This window comes from Engystomops pustulosus, chromosome 3 (assembly GCF_040894005.1).
Source record: "Engystomops pustulosus chromosome 3, aEngPut4.maternal, whole genome shotgun sequence".
In the NCBI taxonomy this organism is placed as follows: Eukaryota; Metazoa; Chordata; class Amphibia; order Anura; family Leptodactylidae; genus Engystomops; species Engystomops pustulosus.
In genome coordinates, this window is record NC_092413.1 from 86,593,760 (window position 1) to 86,619,398 (window position 25,639).

Sequence of the window (25,639 nt, forward strand, 5' to 3'; positions counted from 1 at the left end):
CATAAAAGCTAATCAGTCCGGTAGCAGAAATTTGTCAGCTGATATCTATCTCGTATAGAGCTATATGTTTAGTCCAGAGCATTCATACTATAGAACCAGTCAAATGTTATAGAACATATTAATAATTAAGAGAACTTGTATAATACCGGGAGTCCCGTGATGTCATCATGTCTGCACAAAATTTTTTTGTTCAACAGTTGTCTACTAATCAGATTATCCCATTTCACTGCCTCAGCGTTCTAATGTATAGTTTCTATCATTTCAGCTGATCATAGAGCAGTACCATGTTTGTGTACCAGATTAGCCCCGCTAGTCGGGCTTCTATAAAGTGTTTCTCTGCACCTCTTAGATGAGTCTGTGTGTCATATTTGAGTTGGACCAGATGCCCCAATTCCGATTAAAATTTTTTTTTTTTTTGGCAATTCCTGTGCTTATACATTAACTCTTCATATGGGAGCCTCTGATTAATCTGCTTCTTGAGGCTTCCTTCAAGAATATGCGTTGGTAATAGGACCAGTCTTCCTCCAACATTATCCCTGATAGATATAGCTCTGGTACTGTGAAAGAAGTCTGGTAAGGAAATACGTGATACGTTCCCAGAATTGTGTTATTGGAGCACACTCCCAGGTCATGTGTATAATGCCGGCTACCCAGGGGCTGCATTTAGGACATTCAGTGGAGTGTACTCTACCCATTTTCTGCATACGTACCGGAGTGAGGTATGCTTGATGGAAAATATACAATTCTGTCATATGGTTATTCATGGAGGGGGAAGCTGCAATGTGAGAAGACATAAGGTCTGGGTTTATTTCCTCTGAGAGTGATGGAATCAGTTGCTTCCATTTGTCAAGCAACCGCAATGGAGCACGCTCCACTCTTTGTGCAATCAGATGTGCCTACAGAGTTGAGATTAAGCACTGCGGCCCTTGAGTTTAGTAGATATTGGCGGTGAGTTGGGGGGAAATTGGACATCTAGAGCATGTTTAAGTTGAACTTATCTATAGAACCATCTGTGCTGTAGCTTAAATTTTGTTTGTAAATATGTAAACCAGGCCAGACCTCCCTCCTGCCTGTTTCCATCCCTCTATTCCTTTCAGGGCCTCTAAAAATTGTTTTACCACGCACAGCGGGAAGGAGCCTTTGACAATGTTTCCAACAATACCTGCATCATACTTCTGGCTTCTTCCTATTTTGTGATGCATTCTGGTATATCTATGAGCCCTATATGTTAAATCATCTCTGCTCCTGAAGTAGACGGGATAGTGACATTGGCTAAGGGCACTGAGGCCAGAGCTCTGAGGGCATTTCGTGCACAAACCGTACAGCCAATGAGAACACAGAATCAGTGTTGCTGCTTGTATGGATCTAGTGCAGAGGAAGACAGCACAGAGCATTGGAGCTCTGCATCATAGTAAGAAATTTATCATACAGTAATCTACTATACCACAAAAAAAGATATATTAAAACATTATACACTACTACCAACTACACTATAAAACACCTACATAGGAATAAAAAGATGAACACATGGTAACATCACAGTATTTGTACGTACACCCCTCACTGAGAAGACCCCTAAAAGATGGTTTGTTTGTGTTTTTCTCTTTTAATTCAATCACTTTTTTTTTTTTTTTTTGCTATGATACTCTACAGAAGAAGCCCCCTCTGTGCTCAGAGGTTTTACTTACAGGGTGTTCAGGATCTAATAGCCATTCATTAGAATTGTTGTGTAGCCTGAGCTCTGTCTTTATTTGTGCATTCATACTTCCACACATACACAGTTCTGCTGCATTCCAACTTTCAAATACAAACCGCTCTAAATATCATTCCTGGGGAAGTATGAAAAGACTGCCATCCAGACTACAGCATGTGACATGCTTGTGACATCACTCAAGGAGCATGCACATCTTCTAGTGACCCTCTCAACAAGATCCACCCACCCTCTAATCCTCTCCAGCTTCTAATGACAATGAAACTACTTCTGCTCACTGCTACAGCATTAGATACAATTCTGTATTGGGCTTGCAGCATAGGACGGGTGGGCATGCCTTACTCTGTAAACAGGGGCATGGCATTAACGAGTGGGACAACGGGAGTTAGAGGGTAAAGATAACTTTTTTGTTTTTACAGCCCTCCCATGCCAGTTATATCAATGTAGAGATTATCATCTAATTATGGATAGACTGAGAAAGAGGCTGTCTCTGCAATGTTTTATCAGTTTGTGGACACAAAGGTATGTTTTGTACTTGCCTCTGGTGGGCCCTAGCTTAAATCCAGTATTGGTGCCTGGAGGCTATTGAGATCTTTTTTTGTAAGGGTGGGCCCAAGCATCCTTGAGATCTTTTTAGTAAGGGTGGGCCCAAGCATCCCAATCTGACAAAACTCACAGTAAAGACCCCTACACCACACTGTGCTGGGTTTGGGAGACCGTTTTGGTACCTGACAGACTCCCTTTAACTACCTGATGTTTGTTGGGGTGACTTTAGAGTTTGTACTGGTATTATTTTCTTTATTTTGTCTATAACTTGCACAATTTACTTTGCTGTCATGTTTACTTATCACAATGATGGCTTTTAGCCCGTTCAACAACCCCAGTAAATTACCTTTTGCCATTTGAACGTAATGCTGGGAGAGATGATCTGACTTGGTAAACAAAGCCTCTATAATGGACATGTTCCCTTTTAGAGCTGTTGAAAGAATTGTTCCCTGGGACCACCATCATTGTAAAATCAATAATGATGCTGCAATAAAAAAGGTGGATTTGGTAGCCTCTGGGCTCGTACAATAGGCACATTTTCAGCCTTGTAATTATTAATCCAACACAGAGAACACGTTTTGAAGACCTTTTGAATCTTATCACAGAGCAGCTCCTTGGGAATCTGTACAATGCTTCTCTTCTCAATTATCGGCTGATACTCGCAGTGTGATGTGGTGAACTATACTGTCCATCACATTGTAAAACCATTCAGTAAAGTGGTACAGCCAGCAACAATTATCAGTGACTGTAGTGGGTTTGATTTATACAAATGCCATCCACATGCTTCACATTACACCTGCAGTGTAAGAGGATTTATTCTGCAGGAATGGATTCCAACCCTTGCCCTTTCTACCAGCACTGTGCTACATTTGCATATGTCCTGGGTCAAAGGGTTGGTAACTTGCGAGCTGTTATACTAACACACACACCTCTTGCTGTATTAAAGGAAACCTACCATCAGGAATCTACAATCATAAGTAGATCTGATGGTAGATTCTTCCTTCCTGCCTCAGACATAATCTATACCTGTGCATAGAAATATGTAAATCCTGCAGAGACTACTTGGGCATGTACAGTCATAGCTATAAGTTTTGAGAATGACACAAATATTATATTTTCACATGATCTGTTGCCCTCTGGTTTTTGTGTGTGTTTGTCAGATGTTTTTATCACATATAGAAATACAAGTGCAATCATATTATGAGTAACAGAAGCTTTTATTGACAGTTAGAAGGAGTTAATGCAGCAAGTCAATGTTTGCAGTGTTGATCCTTCTTCTTCAGGACCTCTGCAATTCTCCCTGGCACCTCTCAATCAACTTCTGGACCAAATCCTGACTGATAGCCGTACGTTCTCTTTATTGACACATGAATGAAACAGAACATCATAAAACAAGAAACATTAGTTAAGGTACGTTGACAATAACAACGTACATCCTTATGTAGTCATTCGCCATTCGTGCAGAATTCTGCATAAAAGAGACGACCTTAAAACCACCCTTCCCAAGTGGGTTCAAGTGAGCAATACATTTATAGTAAAAGTAGCAACTAGGGTTAGGCAGCACGGTGCTCAGCAGTCTTACCCCTGTCAATGGAGAAATCCCTCCTGTCAGCAATGTGCAGAGGGGTACAGGAAGGGTGTCCGTTATTCAGTTACCATTATATTGCATCAACTTATAAGAATCATAGTGAACTCATTGAAAAGGGATGAGAGACTCTGAGACATTAAAAAGGGTATCTGGGGGAGAGCACCAGGAACCCCACACTCTCCGAAACTTATCCAGGCAGCCACAGTGTTTTGTAAACTATATTTTTGTATTATTAAAGTCAAGTTAACCAATTTTTCCACTGAGAGACATTAGTAGAGTGATCAGACATCCAGCGTATAGTAATGACCTTACGGGCCAAAAAACGTACTTTCTTCAGAAAATTAGTTTCATAATGGGACCAGTCATCCTCCCGGGTAATTCCCAATAGGTAAAGGGCCAACTGGGTAGGAACCAGTTTATTCAGGATATTGGACAGCAGAGAAACTACTTCTCTCCAGAATCCGGCTATGTAATCGCAAGCCCATATTAGGTGGATGTAATCTCCTCGGTCTGTCTGACATCTCTGGCATCTAGAGTCAGGCAATTTTATGCATATGGGACACTGTGACAGTAGTTATATAACATTGGTGGATGATAAACAACTGAATTAACTTATTATTGGCTGCCGGTGATATGGAGGTGTGAGCCTCCTGCCCCCCCCCCCCCCCCCAGTCTTCATCAGATAGGAGTGGGGGAGTGGATCAATAGCGAGACGCCCTGGGATTACGAAGTATGGCACAAGCCCTTAAGCCATTATATCTTGTTTGAAACAAGCCGTGGGTACGAGGCTTATAGCTCCTAACATGGTTAAAGGATATAGAGCATAGCAGTAATAACCATGTTGCCGCATGTTCTCCTACTTCCCTGCCACTCAACCATCAACAAAAAACATTCCCAACAAGAAAAAAAACCCAGCTTGGTTAAGCCATATTCTAAAAGTGGCTAAGGTTGCTTGTAGGGATGAAATGGAGATTCCAGAGCTCTCCTTGTGTCCTGGCGTCTCTAATTGGCCTGTAATAACCACACTTTGATGTATGGTTTAAATCTATTTTATTTTAGTATATAATAAAATGGTGTATAAAAATAATAAAAATCTTATGGCTTCGCGCCTTGAGGTACTTCACCTTTACCTCTTTCTCAAGCTAATTCCAAAAATAGTAGCCATCTATGGAATTAGCTTGAGAAAGAGGAATCTCCATTTCTTCCCTAAAGCAATCTGCAACCGATCGGAACCCATAGAGAGATCCGAGGAGAGGAGCAGACCTGGCCCGACTAAACCCTCCACTGATATGTCTTCAGAGTAGTTATACACTAAGCATAACTACCCCAGGTGACCTTGTACGCTTATAAAAAAATACCCACATAAATCACACAGTATAACCCTATGAGCGGTTTCCCTTTCCTTTTAAGATGATTGTGGGGGAAAGACCCAAAAAACAACGTTTGCTGTGGGTCAATTTGCAAACGAGCCTGCAGATACATTTGGCTGCTTGCACAATTAGAGGAAAATCTGTCCCTCTGGAGAAATGCAACAGGATGACTTTTTAAGGATTTGCATATCTCGCCCAACCCGTAATGTCCCGGATCAGCAAAGTGCCAAGTTCGTAGTAGAGAAAAATGGAGATTGCTGGGTATTAACGCCTGGGTGAGCAGTGGTTATGAGCCAGCCACTCATCCGCCTCTGCAGGAGTAGAAAAGAAGATCGAAGGCTTGCCATCTATTACTCACAGCCTAGCTGGATAAGCCATGGTGAAAACAATATTTATTTCTCAGCTTCCGCTTGACCTGCACAAAGGACGCTCTCTGACACTGCAATTCACTAGAGAAGTCTGGAAATCTCATCTTTGCTGCCCGTCTGGCATACTGCAAAGTATTGTCCAAATCCTTACAGCAGTCGGGCTCAGGAGGGCCTTGGTGGGACGCCGGACGGGGTTCCACTGCATATGCCGAGAAGTATGAGGCATCTGAAAGGAGCTCCCTCGGTGTGGGATGACTTCTGGGATGGGAAGGGAGCCCCCGCTGGGGACCATGCCTAGGCAGGCCAGGGATTCAGTCCGCGGGTAGGCCTCAGGCTGGGCCACCTTTTGCTCCAGCGGGCAGTGGTGGTTAGCGGCAGCTGTAGGCCCTGTGGTGATGGATGCGGCCTGGGAGTCCGTGGGGGGCCATTCACCGGGGAAGTGCCCGGGGCAAACTATATTCACAGGTCCGGGCCCCCTGAGGTTGGTGGTGGTCTTTGGGATGTCAGACCCCCTTTATGTACAGGATGGCTGGGGATCCAGCGGAGCTCATACAGGTTGCGTCTGGCTCGTTCGGCAGTTGGCCATTCCCCCCCCCCCCCCCATTTCTTCTTTCATTTATCCTTTCAGGGGATGTGGGAGAGCTTACAGATCCAATCAATTTTTCCCACCTGTCTTGCTCAGACCACCGGCTCCTTCATTACCCCAGCCTTAAAGGGGATGGCCACTTAAATATAAAAATTGAACATTGGTGGGGGCAGAATTATCAACATTTTTGTAACTTGCCTTTTATTATGAATTCTTGAGCATTGTTCTGTTCTTGATTGGCAAGGCTGTCAGTCTCTTCTCAGTCTTCTTTCTTCCTCTCCTTGCTGCGGGCCCACAGACAGGAGGAATGTGTGACGTTCCTCCTGTCCAGTGTACACTCCTGCGACGCAGCCTGCGAGCATTCACAGTGGAAGCTCAGTGAGCAGAGGCACAGTTCTGAAGCACAGCGCATGTGCAGAGCTACGTCACTAAGATGGCGCCCGGCCGATTCCCACCTACTTCGGTGCCACACAGAAAGCTGGAGGACATGACTGGGACAAGAGGAGGAGACGTGTAAGTAAAATCACCTGCCACTGGCCATTGAGGGGGCGGGTGTATGTCCATATTTCTTTTATTTTTTACGCCAAGTTGGCCAACCCTTTTAAATCGCTACTCCTCTAGCTTGACACCCCATGCATGTGCAGTACGCCTGTTAGTTTGGTGCCGGCCAAGTTCCATGGGTAAGTATGCTAGTAATGTGTATGGCACCAATGGCCACCAATATGGCTCCGACATGCACTGGCCTTGGCACACCGCACATGCTCTGGAGGGTCAAGCAGGAGTGTAGTGATGTACAGCTGGGGGAAGTGCAGAAGGGGCAGCAGCACATGAAACTCAGAAGTGCTAAGATGACTTTACAGTCCCTATAATGTTTGCCAAATATTGTTACAGTTCAGTGGTGTACAACAAAATAAGAAACAATAACCTTTTAAGGCTTACTAAAGCTACTGAACATCTTATCTTATTTACCAGCATAAAGTCATATGTCATTACAATTCCATAGAGAAATATTCTCCAGGGTCAGATGTGGGCGGGATACTTAGAAGTCAACCCTAAGGATCCGAGCCTCTGCAGAGTAGACATCTGATTAGGTAGTACAAGGTGTATTCTGCTTGTAACTAACCTGGGAGAGAGAAAACATACTGAAAAATAAAACCTTGTGGAATGATTATACATGAATAGAGAAGGCAGCTTAATGTACTAAAAAGATACAGCTGGAATACTTGATAATACTTATACAATAATGTTTTGGAATGCTTTGGGAAATTATTTTGTATTTTAACAATACAATCCTGCTTTTCTCTTGCTTTAGAAGTCATATAACTTTATATACTTAACCATGTTTCCTTTGGTATATGATAATCAAGTTTTCATAGTCTAAAATAACAGTATAATAGTCTTCACACACCCACCATCTAGTTATATATAGTCACTAATACATTGTTTTTCATTTATTGCAGAATTGGTAATGTTGCTGGAGTGGTGGTCTGGCACTGACTGCACACTTTATACAGATCTTACAAACTACAGCAAGTACGGAAAAGAGAACGCTATAGTAATTCTCAACCATAACTTTGAAATTGACTTTCTCTGTGGTTGGAACTTTTGTGAGAGATTTGGTCTCCTCGGTGTAAGTATATATATATTTTTTTATTATGCCTTTAAGTGGTCCTGAAAGTGCAGCTATTTTGTACACTTTACATAAGCTATTCTCTTTTGTCACTGCTGTCACTTCTGTAAGACCATAAGAAAGGGAACATGAATATATTTCTAGTGGCTCTACAATTTAAGTGATACAAATATTGAAAGAGTTTGCCTTTCAGGCCTTGCATAAAGCATTGCTAGAGATTTCCAATGTCTGCACATCTTACATTACATAAAGGTAAAAGCCATTTTGTGGTTTTTAACCGTGCATATGCTGCTTTTAGTCTGCTGGTGGAATATAATTAAAGGAATACGTTCAGATTCATAATGGCTAAGTTTTGATGTCTTGAGGAGCGCAGAGGGATATGGGGCAGCTTACATGTTCTCTTTTTGAAGTGTGAAGTTTTGCTGTTCTTTGTATCTCCCTCTGCTAAGTGGATTCTTTAGTTGCATTATCTTTTGAGCCTCTGGTGTTGACGTTGCCAAGTGTAAGTATTCATATTGCAGTATTCTGCATGCAGTACATGCTAGTTCTGTAACTGTGCATGTACATTTGTCCCTAACAGTGAATCATTGGTAACTTTAAATTCAGGCAGTGCATGTGTCTCAGAAGCTTTATTTATTTCCTAAATAATATTTAAGCAATCTAGTTAAGGTGGATCAGTCATCCTGTATGTGGGCAGGTCCTCTCTTCTATTAATAAAAACAGCTCAAATATTCGCTAATAGAAGGGTTCAAAGAATACACTGGACCCACATTTAACATGTCCATTGTATCCATGACCAAAGCCTTCCTGCTTGTGCCTGAATGCAGAAACACAGTCGCCTGTTGATCACTAGGAGGCTGGAAGAACCCATGAATGTATCACTTTGCTGCAAATTTAAAAACACATCCACCTGTCCATCATTTTTCTTCTTGCTTTTAACTTTTTAATATATAGTTTTAAACTTGCTTGGAAGCATGTCTAGATATGATCAGATTGAACCACTCACAAGGCTGAAATAGACTACAATACTATATACCACAATCCCCTTTGGTTTAGACTGGTATAGAATCTAGTTTTATGTAAGTGCTTCATGCTCTTGTCAGCAGAAATATGGTGAGTCCAGAAAATCTGAATGATCAAAGATTACAGCCAATGCAAGAACAGTTATTATTGGGAGCTCCTTATTTATACATGTGCAACAGGAACCTAATGATTTTTAGTTACTGTGACAAGAGTCTCTAATGAATTGGTGAGGGTCCAACGACCAGCGCTCCGCTAATTCGTTTTTCTCATTAGCCAATTAAGAATCAAACACAAAGCCGCTGAGGATACTTTCACCTTATTCCGTTTTATAAAACGGATGCAGATTATTTAGGGACAGTGATACCATTTGTACTTTTATACTTGCTTTACATAGAAGTGCAGTCCATACCACCAGGGCTCTTCCCTGACACTCAACCGGTTCTTCTGTTTGCTGTCACTTATTTTGCATATAGTATTTGTTCAATATATTTTATAGCTAATGCAACATAACAAATTAATTGCTCTGCCAAGTGCACCAACAAATTCTGCAGTGCTTTACAAGTCAGGTTCCTATAACAGATACAATTTGTATATCCATAATCCTTTCTCATTGCTTACTTAAGACAGGTTTGCTACATGCTACAGTTTACCTTGGAATAGCTACTTAAGCCATATTGATAGGATAAATGCACTAATACACACTGTTCATATAAAACGTACATTTAGTGACTTAAATATAATATACTTCAAACCAAATACTGAAGCCACACAGGTGCTGGCAACACAAATGTGGCCAATCTTTTAACAATACACCTGTGAATGCATCTTGATATACACCTTAAAATACATCACCTAGCTCTCTTATATTACTTGATGCAATCTAAATACCAGGATTTTAACATGTGTATATACACTAATAAAATATTGTAAAATCAATAAAATACAATCCAGCATAATACAATACAAAAACCAGGCAGGGATAATGGTGGCAGGTGTATATATACTTTTTTTTTTAAAGCATGAGCCCTCGCTCACAGGATTTAAACACATATATAGTTTTGTATTATGGACCACTTCATTGCCACATGTTCTGCCTATTCATGTATATTATAGCCCTCCAAAGTCCTAGAAAATAACTGGATGTCACTGGACTCCATCTGTCCCATATATTGTTATTCAGACAAATCACACCTATATTTGTTGGACGTAAAGGGGTACCTTCACCATTTTGGATATCTTTGGATTGAATCCAGAGCTTTACAAATGCAACACCCCTGCCACCCCTGGTGTTGCGAAACTTAAGCCCTCTCCATTCCCTATAGAGGTCTTCTAGAGATGCAGAGGTGTCTGTGGCATGCTGCCCTGAAACATCAGGCCTGTGAGAGAACACCAAACCCAAGCAGACATCCACTACCTGGAGTCTGTAACTACCTGAAGCAGCCAACTATTTCCTCCAGACTCCAGCCATCTCCATTCAGCTGAAGTTTTCTGCTGTTGTGGCTGTTGCCCAGTTTACAAGTTTGTGAGTTATATGCTTTACCAACGTTGACTGTACTAGACTGTCTACTATCAAGGGCACCCCCTCACCAACGCCAGGGATCCCCATTTCTACATTGGGGCTGCCCCTGGAAGAAACCTACATTGTCAGCCTCTCCCTCTATTTTCTTGCACACACTATCTGCTGGAGACTTGCCAGGCTGTGGACAATGCCTCCGCTCCTGACACCAAGGACCCCAACACTGCACTAGGCCCCACTAGACCCTTCTCTCCATTCAAATCTGCCTTAGCCTCTCCGCTGTCAAATGGGTGGACTGCCGCTACTCTCGTCTCCTAATTGGCATAGTGTCAGGGTATTTTTAGTATCCAATATGCTAATAATCTATATGGTCAGATGTGTGTTCCTGGGCTGGAGTAGACAGCCTTATAGTAGAGAGCCCAAAGTACTGACATTGATTTCTGGGGATGGAGAGAATAAACCATCTACATGTATCAGCAGAGCAGCACCTTTTAACGATGCTAAAAGTTGATAGAGCTAGTGAAAAGTCCTCTTTAAGATGCGGATAAATCAACAGGGACAACAAAAGTTTTATCTGGAAAGAACAGAACTGAAATCTTCAGGCTGGATAGTCCATTACCAAGCTAAGTAACAATGAGTGAACATAAGGGGTAAATGAAAATGTGTCATTGCGTTTACATTGGTCCTGTATGTTGTCGCTGAGGTAGGAGAGATGGCGATAACGATATAATGTGACTTTATTATAAGGGTTTCATGAATCCGTTTTATGATAACATTTTATTTGGGAAATATTGTAATATCAAGAAAATTCAGCATGTTTTTGAAACTGTAATTTGCACATCATGCAGTAAATGGAAATCCTTATGATGCCTTGTGACTTGTTTTTCATTTTGCTGTTTTCAGAGCTCAAAAGTTCTGGCAAAGAAGGAGCTGTCTTATGTACCTGTGATCGGCTGGATGTGGTACTTCCTGGAAATCGTGTTTTGTAAAAGAAAATGGGAAGAAGATCGAAAAACTGTTGTACAAGGCTTACAAAATCTAAGAGACTATCCAGAACATTTTTGGGTATATGACATCCAAAAACAAGTTTAGCAGCAGTACTGTTAAGATTTCCATTCATGCACTTTTTCCCTTTGCCACACTAGATGTAGGCATATGTCCACTTGCATTTAGCCGCAGATCCTCTGAATATAGTTATGGCTCAGTAGATGGACAAGTCTTGTTTTCATTGCATGGTCTTGGCCAAATTCATCTTTATCTTATCAAATATAGCTATTTAAAGGGAACCTGTCTACCACATCTTTTCCACCAAACCAAAGGTCCTACAGTACTTAATTTACTGTAGTGAGTTGCTCTGAATGATGGTATTGAAATGAATTATAAAATGCCCCCCCCCCCCTTCCATTGTAATCCTGTGAATTGAGTCGGTTGTTCCTTAGCGGAGTCAGGCTGCAACACCCCCTTCCTCCTTTGTTCTCTGACAAACACCCCTCCTGCACATGTCATTCACACCCCTTTCTGTGCTGTAGCAGCAGGTGTGTTTGTAGGAGGCGTGCAGAGGGTGTGCTTACAAGAGGTCAGATGAGGAAGCGGGTGCTACAATACAGGCCAAATTGTGCTGCAGGTTTTCAGCAATTTTTTTTGTTGAGAACCTCTCTGCTAGTGCTGATCATTACAGCAGGTTTTTTGACAGAAAGTTTGGGCCAGTAATCTGCTTCTTCCACCCAATGATCTGGCCGAAGGGTACATAAAAGTCTGCTTACAAAAAGAAATGTGTGTGTGCTTACCGTATATACTTAAGTATAAGCCGGCCCGAATGTAAGCGGAGGCCCCTAATTTTGCCACAAAAGGTTAGGAAAACCTATAGTCTCGAGTATAAGCCTATGGTGGGAAATGCATTGGTCACAGCCAGTATATAGCTAGCCGACCCCCAGTATGTAACCAGCCCCCCAGTATGTGGCCATAACAAGTTTCCCCAATTCCTGGAAAAAAAGTCAAGTCACCTGTCCGACGCCCCCCGCAGGTATTCTCCTCTTTGGTCTGGCAGTGGCAGGTCTGTGTGATGCTCCTGTGCACTAGCTGTCACGTCAGCCGCTGCTGACATTAGAGCATGCTCCGGTTTGGCACACACGATATGATGATGGCGGCTGGTGTCATAGTCTGCGCAGCCAATGTGCACTTACCTGCTGCTGCCAGACTGAAGAAGAGAAGACCTGCGGGGGGTGCCAGAAAGGTGAGGTTTGACTTTTTTTTTCTTTTTTATTGTGACTCGAGTATAGGCCAAGTTTGAGGTTTTCACCACATTTTTTTCATGCTGAAAAACTCAGCTTACACCAAGTATATACGGTATGTTGAATATCATAAGCTATGTTTTCTGCAAACTATGTCTAATAAAACAAACTTTGTCTGTCTACCTTAAAATATAGTTAAAAACTAAAGACATTGATTTCCATTTCTTTTGTTTTCAGTTTCTAATACACTGTGAGGGCACAAGATTTACAGAGAAAAAGCATGAAATCAGTATGCAAGTTGCTGAAGCCAAAGGACTTCCCAAGCTGAAATATCACCTACTGCCCAGAACGAAAGGATTCGCAGTCACTGTGCAAAGTTTGAGAAATGTAGGTAAGGAAAGCAACTTGAAGATTATTTGCTGTTACTGTAGGATGAGAGTGGATACGAGGAGAATCTGCAATACACTTCAACTTTTTTTCAATCAGGATAATAAATATATTGTTAAGTGGGAAATGAACAAAAGCACCCTCCTCTGATAAAATATAGATACAGATACATTACTGTTTTGGGTGCCCATGGACATTGGGTTTAAGCAGCAGCCCAAAAAGAGCACATTATTATTTCATAAAGACTGTTAGCGTTAGGGACTTTTAATCCCCCCCCCTCCCGCTGCCTCCCAAAAAAGGGGAAAAATGTAACCTTAATGGGCTAGAAGTTTGAACTACATTACTTGTACCACAAAAATACTTGAAAAATTTGGGGCTGCTGTACATCAATTTATTGTCTTAAGCGAGTCTGATTACCACACGGTTTGAAATGTACTTGGCTATTATAAGTGACACTGAAGATAAAAAGATTGTTATATATGACTTTGTTCTTCTTAATGTAATGTTACAGAATATAATGGTGCTATATTTTTGTTCACTCTTACTATAAATCTCTACAGGCATTGGGGCAGAGTTATCAAAAGTTTCGTAATTTTAAAACCGTGCAGAGTAGGAGACAATCTTGGGGTACATTTACACAGCTGTATGCCTGCCCTGCCGCAGCCGGACAGTCATACCGCCGTGGGCTGGAGAGGGGGAAGTGACCACTCCATGGAGAACAGCAGCGCACAGCTGCATACACGGGGAAAGATGGAGCATGCTCTATCTTTTCCCTGTGCACAGCGCAAAACTGTGCCACACGTGTGGAACCGGGCTGCCATTGCCGTCTGCGGGGCAGATTAATAGATCTGCCCCAATATTTATCGGAGCTTTAAAGCTCAGTGTGGTAAGTACAGCACCATCATCCAGACCACCATGACCTCACCCATTATGAGAACGCAGGTACAGTTCCCTTGTTAAATGAAGTAATCGGTCAAACGCACACTGTGCTGCTACATTGACTCATGGGTCTATTAGACATTTTCAGCTAACCCATAGAAAGTGAATGGCATGGTAGTGCACATTCCTGGACCTTGCTTTCATTCAGGTGGGAGACTTGTAATTAGTGGGGCAATTGCTTAGCAGATAATCCTTTATGCTGTAGTTAAGGGTGAATAGGGTACAAAGTATATAATTTGTATAAATGTATAATATAGGTGAATATATGAAACCTTTTAATATAGGTTAACAAAGGGTACTGCTTCCATGTCCACTTACTTTTTAGGTGTCAAAGAAGTTCTATACAGAAGGCAGGAGGAGCAGTGAGTCACAGGAACAAATTCTCCTCCCAGCAGCAGAAAATGCACTATAAACTCAGACAAAGGCTGCGGATATAAGATAAAGACTAAGATAAAGTCACATAATGACAAGAAACTCTGTTACCTTTCATGTACACGCCCGGATCTCTGATTCCTGTATAGTTTGCTGAAAGGTTATATATGCTTTAAAAGTCAGACACTTTAAGGAAATTGCCTCTGCTCTGCTATCAGTACACACAAGTAGAAAGGTCAATACAGCAAGGCAAGTGGCACAATTTTACAGATCTATAGCATATTCTCCATATACTGCAATACAGTAGAATTGCATTATATAGTAGGAACAATCAGACTAGGTCAGTGATGGCAAACCTTTTAGAGACCGAGTGCCCAAACTACAACAAAGACCTGCTTATTTATCGCAGAGTGCCAACACAGAAATTTAATTTGTGATTTATAGTCCCTTCTCTGTCACAGTTTTCATTGATACCAGCACCTGAGGACACCAATAAAGCAGAAAATAGTCCCAGGTAGAGCTGTCACTTTAAAATAGCTCTGTGCACAGCAAGTCCTGGGCTGTCTGGGACTGCAGGAAGATACCTGGAGTCCTCTCTGGTGATGGCATGAGTGCCCACAGAAAGGGCTCTGAGTGCCACCTCTGGCACCAGTGCCATAGGTTAGCCATCACTGCCCTAGGCCTAGGTGATCTTAAAAATAGTAAAAAGAATTTTAAAAAGTAAAAATTCAAATAACCTCCCTTTCCCAAGAACTAATATAAAAATAAACAAATAAAATCATAAACTTGGGTATAACCATGTTCCAAGAGTCCCCATCTATCACACACAAAAACGGATATTCTCTGTGTTGAAACTTGTAAAGAGGAATAGCGCCCAAATGTCCAAAACAATACATTTTTTATGCCATTTTGCAACACATGGAAAATGGGTCATACAGTGCTCAAAATGGTAGCAATGAAAATGTCAACTTGTCTTGCGCACTCGGCTCAGTACACTGAAGCATGAAAAAGTTATTAGCATCAGTGGATGGCAAAAAGATTTGTGCAGGTTTTAATTTTATTAAAATGCATTAAAGCACAATAAAGTTGTATAAATTTGGGATGCACTTAATTGTAGCAACCCAAAGAATAAAGGAGACTTGGAGCTCACCGTGAAAGCCATAAAAACCGAGCCCAAAATAATATTGCCGTTTTCTCCATTATCACCGCCTTTGGGATATTTTTTTCTGGCTTTCCAGTACACCGCATGGAATAATAAATCTTATCACTTCAAAATACAATTTGTTACTACCCCTATTGGTGCTCAACAACAATGCACCACCACCTCCCCATGTGGCAGTGTGAAGCACACAATTGTGTGAACCCAGCCTTGGTGTGGAACTCAATCTTTATAACTTTATAATTCTGTGCACTGGGAATTGCGCCTATTTCAAAGCTTGTGCATCTGTTTTCAGACGCTCAAGCCCTGCTAAATCTGCCCTTATATTTTTAAAATCAGGATAGCACAGGCTATTAGAACCTAACTTCTCTCTAACTTGCTTAAATTCTCTCTAATGTAGTTACCAGCCCATATGACATTCTTCTTTTAGATGGATAATTACATGGGTATGTGTGCATGTGTATAATATATATAATAATATTATTATGATTCTTCAATTTTAAGATGACTCTACAGCCTGGTATTGACTTGAAATATAGTTTTTCTCTTATTTTCAGATGAGAGCTAACTTGACAAAGGTAGAGATGACCAAAACATCGTAATTTTTTTTATTTGTCTTATATCTTCTTATGATTTTACGGTGAAGGCTTTTCCCTGTGAAATTTCAATACAGGGGTATTCCCACAAAGACAAGATTCTTAAATGTACTCAAGATAACAAAATAACTCTATTATCTCTAATTCTCTAATTCACTGTTATTTAACAAAAATAAATCATTTCACAGATATAATTCCAACCTGTCTCTAGCAGTCCTGGTGTACACAATTTTGGTTGCCCCTGGACCCAACCCTGTATCTTCTGACTTGTTCTCCTGTCTGACGCTGCACTGAGCTTCTCTCTTCCTCCAGCTCCCACCCTTGCATTCCAGGAGGAGCTCACACAGACACAGATATTACCTGCTAATGTGTGAGGAGTGTAAAGCTACAGACAGATGCGATCTTTATCCAGGGCAGAGAGAGGTAGGAAGTTAGGTGTATAGTAGAGCAGACAGTATGTAATGGCTGTGATAGAGGGGAGAATGTCATGTGTAATATGCATCTCATGGACCTCATCATCTCTGATCGGTTTATGTGTCAGATACTAGTAGAATGTTCAGAAGCCAGATGAAAGTCTCTAAACTTGTATCCTGATAATGTAACCACATTGTCAGCTCACAAAACTAGAGAGATCATGAAGTGTCTGCCTAGAGAGCCCCTGCTCACACCCTGGTATTTTACACTGACACTGAGCAATAGGAGCTAAAACAGCAATAACACTGAGTAAAATTGTAAGGGGTTAAAAATGATCTTGTGTAAACATCACTAGGGGATTAAAATTTGAGCATTTTCTTTCATGGGCAAACCCCTTTAATGGTTTTGATGAATACATTTTATCAGAATCTCAGCTGCAGTCACATGTAGAAGATAACCAACACTCTGGAGGTTTGGCCTCTAATCTAATACACTGAATTACCAGGTCAACATAATCGTTTAGATAATGAAAATAATTGAATAAAGGAATGGTTGATGATGAAATCCCGAACAATCCTATTAAAAGACGAGATGGAGCCTGTTAGGATTATCCCAGCAGGACTGTTATCTGCAGTATAAAGTAGGCAAACAGCCTAATCCCCAGCTCACCAAGGGGTGAGAATGTGTGGCTGGATCATGCACTTGTCATTTTACAGTATCTTGCTCCTAGCTATCACCATAATGATCTTTTATTTTCTTTCTCTTTACCCGACAGAATACATAGTGTACAGTGGAACTGATCCGTGGGGATGTTCTGCTTACCTCTGTCCTTCCATACATTACTTTCATTCTCTTTGTAAATCGAGGTTGTAGCAGTGGCCTCAAATGATTCGAGGCAGATTTTACATGGTTTCTGAACATACTTGTCCATAGAGTGTGTGTTGCAGTTTAGCCCATTCGCATTTTTTTCCCCCTTAAATTCCTAATGAGCTTAATTGTTATTATTGGTCCTTCCATTATGTTTGGTTGAAAAATCAATGCAACAGTTTTGCTATTATACAGGACAAGAGAAAACATTTGGATTATGTTATTGTGCACAGTTGTAATATCCTGTATTATCGGGAGTTTTTTTTACCTATTCGAAGAAATTTATTAAGACCATCACTTGTGCATCAGTGTTAATATTCCACCTGCTGGCGCACTGCATGGCAGATTTACTAAGAGGTGCCGGCCTCTCGCTAAATCTGAGAAGGAGTACCAGAAAGCAATCTCTGCCAGGTCAGACCTGGATTAGATTATATCCCTAGTCTGCAGTATATACAGTGGGCCAGGGCATCCAAGCCTCCACTTGCCCCATCACTCCCAATTTTTGAAAAAGTGGCGTGCTGGGGGGGGGGGGGGATTTTCCAAAATGGCAGAAAGATGGATTTTTATTTGCCATGTCCACCAAGAAAACTGGCATAAGACATAGTAAATGTGCCCCAATGTCATATTGTACCTTTTGTGGTATCGGAATGTGGAAATTAAACAAAACTGCTAGTGTTAACTCACAGAGCGTGTAGCCAAAGATATCAGACATCAGACAATATAAGACACAATTACACCGCTATATGCACCAGAATTCTTCTAAAATACGCAGAGATGTTTTTAAATGCACCAAGAAAAAATTGATTTGCAGTGAGACAGAATGTTATGACATTTCTGTATCATTCTTAGGCCGGCTGCACACAACCATGCTCGATCTGTGGACATGAAACCCTGTGCTGGCCAGACCCCTTGGACAAGCAAAGTACAGTGGACAGGGGTCCTTGCATCCTAGACAAAGATGCAAGGAAACCCCATGCAGCAGTTAAATGTTTTAGTGTTTAAATTTTTATGTCCATAAAATAAATTTGCGTGCATGATGTAAAAAACATTTTCCAAAAAAAAAACATGTTTGTTTGGCTTGCTGTGCTCCATATGCCATCTAGTGGACATTATTGTAAACTTACATCGGCATCTAATTCATTTTCACGTGTTTACTGTTATCATTTTTCTTTTTGTCAAGTTAATGTCTTTTTAAAGGGTATCACATATTTTTATTTAATAATATAAAAAAACACAGCCAAAAGACCTGGACCAACTCCAGTTCTACTGATCATGGTTCTGCGGTATTGCTTCAGAAAAACCTGGGCGGTCATGTTCTTGGAGCAGTACTACCGATTTCTTAAACCACAAGCTGGTGACTCAAATTTATTAATAAAAAGTGTTTTATATTGGCTCAGATGGAAAGAATAGCTGGCAAAGTTTCTACCTGGTGTTATGAATAAATTGTGAATCTTTGAGTATTTAGAACTTACTTTATCTTTTAACAGAGTTGTGTCTAAGCTTGTTTTTTTTTTTTACTTTTTCTGTATTATTTTGACTATTTTACAATATCAATGACTTTTTAATGACTTTTTCATTTTTTTTTTTGGAGGTGGTAACGAAATAAAATTTTCGTTCCCTTTGTCTAACAACTTGGATGCGGCTTTCAGTATTGACTTCCATATCCAAGGGATAAAACAGCTGGGATTTTGTATTCTCCATTTCATGGCAGCAGTGTCAGCTCTGCTAGGTGAAGGGTGTTCATATGGCATATGTATGTATAAGAGATTAGGTTCCGATAAACCAAACAGTTAAGCAACACTATCCTCTGGTTAGTAACTGTAGAGACTTTCCCATAATTGTTTTTGAGTATTTATTGATGGAGTATTCAATAATGTCTGAAAATAAGACAACATTGTGAGCCTGCAAGTATCATGCTGATTATTTCTCTCCTTGTCTCCCGCAGTGTCTGCAGTGTATGACTCTACTCTCAACTTTAGGAATAATGAGAATCCCACCTTACTTGGGGTGCTAAATGGCAAAAAATACCATGCAGATCTTTATGTAAGGTAAGAGTTAAGAGAACCTTTATGTAATGTATTCTCATTATTTATACAGCACAAACAATTTTCACATTACTGGACAATACAGTAAAAAATAGAAGCCACTGGTACAAAAAAGTGAATTGGCTAATGGGAAAAAAAGTCCACCCTTGTCTTTTTGCACCATGCATTCTCTGGATCTTCACATTTACAGTGATACTAAATATATATATATACAGGTAGTCCCCGGGTTACATAAAAGATAAGAACAGAACTAAAGAACCTAAGGTGAATTTGTATGCAAGTCGGAACTGTATTGTTTATAATTGTAGCTCCAGGCAAATTTTTTTTTTGTCCCGGTGACAATTTTCAAAACCATTTGCTGTAATGGGACCAAGGATTATCAATTAAATTTCACTACAGACACCTTACAGCTGACAATTACAGCCTAGGACTAAAATAAAGCATCCAGAGGGTTTCATCAGAGGTCAAATTGGGCAGATAGCTCCGTCTGTAACTAGGGGTTGGGTGTCCTTAAGTAGGGGACTGCCTGTGTATGTATATGTGTGTGTGTGTTGTAATATATTATATTATGTTGTATTTAACTTTCATTGCTTTTAAAAAGAAAAAAAAACCCTGTTGCTGCAGCTTTCAACCTTTTTTGTTTTGTATGAAGGGAGCTATGTGTGGGACATGTCATTTACCAACCTGGCTGTTAAGAGAAGGTGCACACCGGAGCATAGGAAATTAGAAAGGCTGAATACAGATTTAAATCCCTCTTTTTTTAATCTGTGTGCAAGAGACTATTGATGATCAATGCACAAGACGGTATTTGAAGTGTGACCGTGACATACGCAAGCGGCCGCACTTCAAATTTTATAGCAGATCCTATTCTTGCCCATACTGCAGCCTGTCTGTTCCATACCCATGTGACCCACATTGCGTCCACACAGACTTGTGCATAAGGCCTTAAACCTAATAAGTGCAATATCATTAAACACTGTGGATTGAAAAAGACATCAAGGTAAAATACTACCTCCAGTCTCTGCACCACTATCTGGCTGTGTAGCACTTCAAACGCTGCAGTTACCTTTGGCTGCACAGAGTCTCCTCAGATGTTGATTTTTAGATTTCTCTCTGTTAACTGTCTCCTCCTTCTTCATGGTGATCTGCAGAATCTACCTGCATCTGCTTTTTCTCCAGGCGGATTCCATTAGAAGAAATCCCGGAAGATGACCAGGAATGCGCCCAGTGGCTGCACAAGCTCTACCAGGAAAAAGTGAGCATACTCTTTTTTTTTTTTTTTTTTTCCTTAAGGGACTGATTTCAAAGATGCTTTATTTAATGGACACATACCGTAATCCCAAATTCTGCTGACAAAATCATAGTTACATAGGTTATATGGTTAAAAGAATACACATGTCCATCAAAAGACACATGTCCCCAGGTTATGTATGGTTATGTGGCGGCGACAACTCCGGATGAATGTGCTGGTGCATTATCTTGGTGAAACAGCACCTTCTTTTTCGCCAAATGCGGCCGTGTCTCCTTCAATACAGTATTGTAGTAGTACTGTATTATTGTCCAGTGATCGTTTTTCCTTTTTCTAAAAAATCCATGAGGATAACGCTGTTCGCATCCCAAAAATCATCGCCATGACCTTTCCAGACGATGGGACCAGGTTCACCTTCTTAGGAGCAGATTCACCGGGAGGAAACCATTGTTTTGATTGTTGCTTAGTTTCTGGTGTGTAATGATGAATCCAGGTTTCATCAACGGTGACAACTCGATGCAAAATCTCCTTCGGATCTCGCTTAAAGGAAACTTACCACTTAAAAGTAGTTCTAAGAAACAGATACATGGCACCAGCTCAGGGTGAGCATATTTTCATTAGAACAATAAACCCCATATCGCCGATTTATAAGTTATATAATGATTTGTCTCGGCGTACAGCAGTAGGGCACGGCGCACTGTGTGGCGGATTCTGAAGTGCCAGAGAGCCGGTGACTTCACTGTGCTCTCCGGCACACTTGCGCCTGTACAACTTCACACGGCCTGTTTCCCCTTGCGAAGTTGCGCAGGAGCGAGTGTGCCGGAGGACTCTATTTATGTGAATAAGGGATCTATCACTTGTTATTTCTTCTTTCTAGGATTCCTTTCAAGAAGAGTACTACAAGACTGGAACTTATCCTGGCACGGCTATTGTACCTGCACGCAGACCATGGACTCTTCTCAACTGGCTGTTTTGGGCCTCTCTATTATCCTATCCTCTATGCAAAGGGCTCGCTAACATGATCAGTAGCGGATCATACCTCACATTGACTGTGTTTGCACTGCTTATGGTTATAGGTAAGTCACATAAATTTAGAAGACACACAAATGTTCACTGCTTGAATATAGATCAACCCTGGTTTATGTATATTTTAAATCTCAAATCAACTACTCGACCTGAACCTCCAGATCCAACCCCGAACTTAATTAGAATTATTTATATTGTCATAATATATTGAGGTGATTTTGTCAAAAGATTAATTAATCCTGATTTGAGTATTTACTGATTTCAGTTTCGGTCGGAGTGCGTCGCATGATTGGAGTGACTGAAATAGACAGAGGCTCCACTTATGGCAACAATGAAAACAAGAAGAAGCAGCCTTGACAGTATTTGCTCTTCCTTCTACTACAAAAGGAAACTTTTTAACACTTACCCAAGGCCTTTTGGATTGGGAGGCCCCACATGGTTTATGGGTGCTTCGAACTTTTATGTCTGTGAAAATCCAAATCATTTGTGTTGTCGGACAAGACAAAAGAAATTCTACCAATGTATTTTATTTTTAAACTGTGACAGCTCCATTCTGTGGGAACACTGGAAAATCATCATCCTTGCGTGGCGATAGCCTAGCTCAAATAAAGAAATAAATCCTTCTTGAACCCTAGTTACTGGTCTTTAACTTTGTTGTATTTGTTTTTTTTCACATTATTATATTAACCTTTCATCTCTCAGAAACTCATGGACCCATATTACACCCTCCTATTGTGCCCAAAAAAATTATAAGCAGGAGCACAACCATAATTCATAGCCATTATCAAAGCAGCTTCAGATCCACACTTACTTAATAGATGCCCTATCCTAAGAAAGGACCTTTACATTTCTTAAATGTTTTATTTATAATTTCAGTAATTGTATCAAAAGAAACGTCCATACAAAAATACTAATGAAAATGTAAAAAATAGAAAAGTAAAAGTTTAAATAACCCCCCTTTCCCATGTTATCCAACATGTTGGATATTGCCATGTCCTAACATGCCCGTTCTATCAAAATTTTTAAAAGATTGTTCCCAGCCGTGAACACCATTATGGTGCCAAAATGGTGCCCAAATGGTTTTACACCAATTTGGGACCTATTTGAGATTCAAACGCCAGAACGTACTGCAAAAAATTTCACCTTGCATAGGTCTGTACACCGAAGTGTGAAAAAGTTATTGACCTCAGAATTTAGTCAAATATTTTTTTGTGCAAAAAAATTTTACGTTTTTTTTTAATTTACTAAAAGCTAATACAACCTATATCTTTGGTATCCCAGTGATTGTACTGACCCAATATCAAAAAGGAAAGTGTCATTTGGAGCACAGAAAGAAAGCTGTAAAAACAGAGCCCATCCAAAAACGCTGCATATGTTTGTTTTTTTTTTGTCAATTTCACTACTCTATTACAGCATCCCCAAGTTTGACACACTGGGATCAACTAGAAAACAAGCTTATTATTAGCAGCATGGAGCCTCTTGTCCCCACACTTCCTGCTGTGAAGGTAAACCTAGCTGATAGACCAAATCCTGTCATTTCTACTTGTCTTATTTTCCTGAAAAGTACTGTAATAGAAAAAAATGAACTAAGATGGCGGCCAGATCTTAGACCGCACCTAAAACTTTGAGGCTAAGGAATATGAACGTGACGTGAACGCGAGACAGCAGGAAAACTCCAATCAAGAAGATGTCTGATATTGTTATGCTTTGTGTGCTTTTTTTCTGCTTTTCTATATAGACTGATAGAACGAATAAAACTTGCGCAGTGCTGATTTTTGTCCAGGGCAATAGCATAAGGGCAAGCATCAGCAGTTGTCTGAGTCATTTTCTTGCGATCATGCACAAATGCATTTAACTGGTTTGAAACACAACAATTGACACACTATAAAGAAGATATATTAAATCCTCCCCTAACACTGCTAATTATAAGTTTGTTTTCTAGGTGATCCCAGCGTGTCAACCTTGGCAATGGACAGTGCCGGGATGAAGAGAAGGAGGAGTATTTGTAGTTTTTTTTTTTTTTTTTTTATGTGGTAGATTTCCTTTATATGGCACCACAAAAAAATTGAATTTTTTCCTGCAGATAACAAGCCTATATATATACTCACCGGCCACTTTATTAGGTACACCTGTCCAACTGCTCGTTAACACTTAATTTCTAATCAGCCAATCACATGGCGGCAACTCAGTGCATTTAGGCATGTAGACATAGTCAAGACAATCTCCTGCAGTTCAAACCGAGCATCAGTATGGGGAAGAAAGGTGATTTGAGTGCCTTTGAATGTGGCATAGTTGTTGGTGCCAGAAGGGCTGGTCTGAGTATTTCAGAAACTGCTGATCTACTGGGATTTTCACGCACAACCATCTCTAGGGTTTACAGAGAATGGTCCGAAAAAGAAAAAACATCCAGTGAGCGGCAGTTCTGTGGGCGGAAATGCCTTGTTGTTGCCAGAGGTCAGAGGAGAATGGGCAGACTGGTTCGAGCTGATAGAAAGGCAACAGTGACTCAAATCTCCACCCGTTACAACCAAGGTAGGCAGAAGAGCATCTCTGAACGCACAGTACGTCAAACTTTGAGGCAGATGGGCTACAGCAGCAGAAGACCACACCGGGTGCCACTCCTTTCAGCTAAGAACAGGAAACTGAGGCTACAATTTGCACAAGCTCATCGAAATTGGACAGTAGAAGATTGGAAAAACGTTGCCTGGTGGTGATGAGTCTCAATTTCTGCTGCGACATTCGGATGATAGGGTCAGAATTTGGCATCAACAACATTAAAGGATGGATCCATCCTGCCTTGTATCAACGGTTCAAGCTGGTGGTGGTGTTGTCATGGTGTGGGGAATATTTTCTTGGCACTCTTTGGGCCCCTTGGTACCAATTGAGCATCGTTGCAACGCCACAGCCTACCTGAGTATTGTTGCTGACCATGTCCATCCCTTTATGACCACAATGTACCCAACATCTGATGGCTACTTTCAGCAGGATAATGCGCAATGTCATAAAGCTGGAATCATCTCAGGTTTCTTGAACATGACAATGAGGTCACTGTACTCAAATGGCCTCCACAGTCACCAGATCTCAATCCAATAGAGCATCTTTGGGATGTGGTGGAACGGGAGATTCGCATCATGGATGTGCAGCCGACAAATCTGCGGCAACTGTGTGATGCCATCATGTCAATATGGACCAAAATCTCTGAGGAATTCTTCCAGCACCTTTTTGCATCTATGCCACGAAGAATTGAGGCAGTTCTGAAGGCAAAACGGGGTCCAACCCGTTACTAGCATGGTGTACCTAATAAAGTGGCCGGTGAGTGTGGCTATAACTTTGAAACTCTAACATATCCAAGTGATTTTTGAATAGTTTTCTTCTTACTTCATGTTAGTTGAACAATTTCGGTGATGTGTTATTCATTTATTTATGAAAAAAAACAGACATTTGGCAAAAATTCTAAATTTTCAATGTTTTCAACACCTAGTCATAACAGTAAAATCACTGGATAACTACCATTCACCGAATGTCTGCTTTATGTTGACAGGGTTTTTTGATGTGTCCTCATTTTTGTAGGATGTAATGAAGCTTAGAACTTTAGGTACAATTTTTCACATTTTAATAAAAACGCAAAATCATACCTGGTCAGCTCTCGGGTCACTTTAAACACCTAAATAATTATCAAACCCCATAAAATACCCCGATATAGAAAATAAACCCCTCAATGTATGTAAAACAACTTTAAAAGGGTTTTCCCACAAACAAAAGTTAGGTCCTAATGGAAAAGATGGCCGCGAATGACTGTTCTGCTTCACTAATCTCTATGGAGCAGACGGGAATTCCCAAGCGCTGTGCTCACCGATCTCAGTCAGCTCCATAGAGATTAATGGAGCAGAACGGTCATGCACATCTGGCTTCTCCATTACTCTTGTGGAGCGACGATGAGGGGTCCGACGGAGGTCTCATCACCGTGGATAGGGCCTAACTTTTGTTCATAGGAAAACCCTTTAAGTTTGTTAGCC

General features: G+C 40.8%; 1 protein-coding gene across 2 annotated transcripts in view; it reads left to right on the forward strand.

Moving 5' to 3' along the window:
- Nucleotides 1-22,257, forward strand: part of AGPAT4 (1-acylglycerol-3-phosphate O-acyltransferase 4) — a 69,546-nt gene extending 47,289 nt beyond the window's left edge. For both annotated transcript variants that reach the window (XM_072141305.1, XM_072141306.1), the window contains exons 3-9: nt 7,630-7,799; nt 11,242-11,403; nt 12,807-12,960; nt 19,249-19,351; nt 20,528-20,603; nt 21,475-21,673; nt 21,889-22,257. In XM_072141305.1, the coding sequence (XP_071997406.1) occupies nt 7,630-7,799; nt 11,242-11,403; nt 12,807-12,960; nt 19,249-19,351; nt 20,528-20,603; nt 21,475-21,673; nt 21,889-21,980 (956 nt within the window). In that variant the 3' untranslated portion in view covers nt 21,981-22,257. The remainder of the gene's footprint in view (nt 1-7,629; nt 7,800-11,241; nt 11,404-12,806; nt 12,961-19,248; nt 19,352-20,527; nt 20,604-21,474; nt 21,674-21,888) is intronic.
- The last annotated feature ends 3,382 nt before the right edge of the window (nt 22,258-25,639 follow it).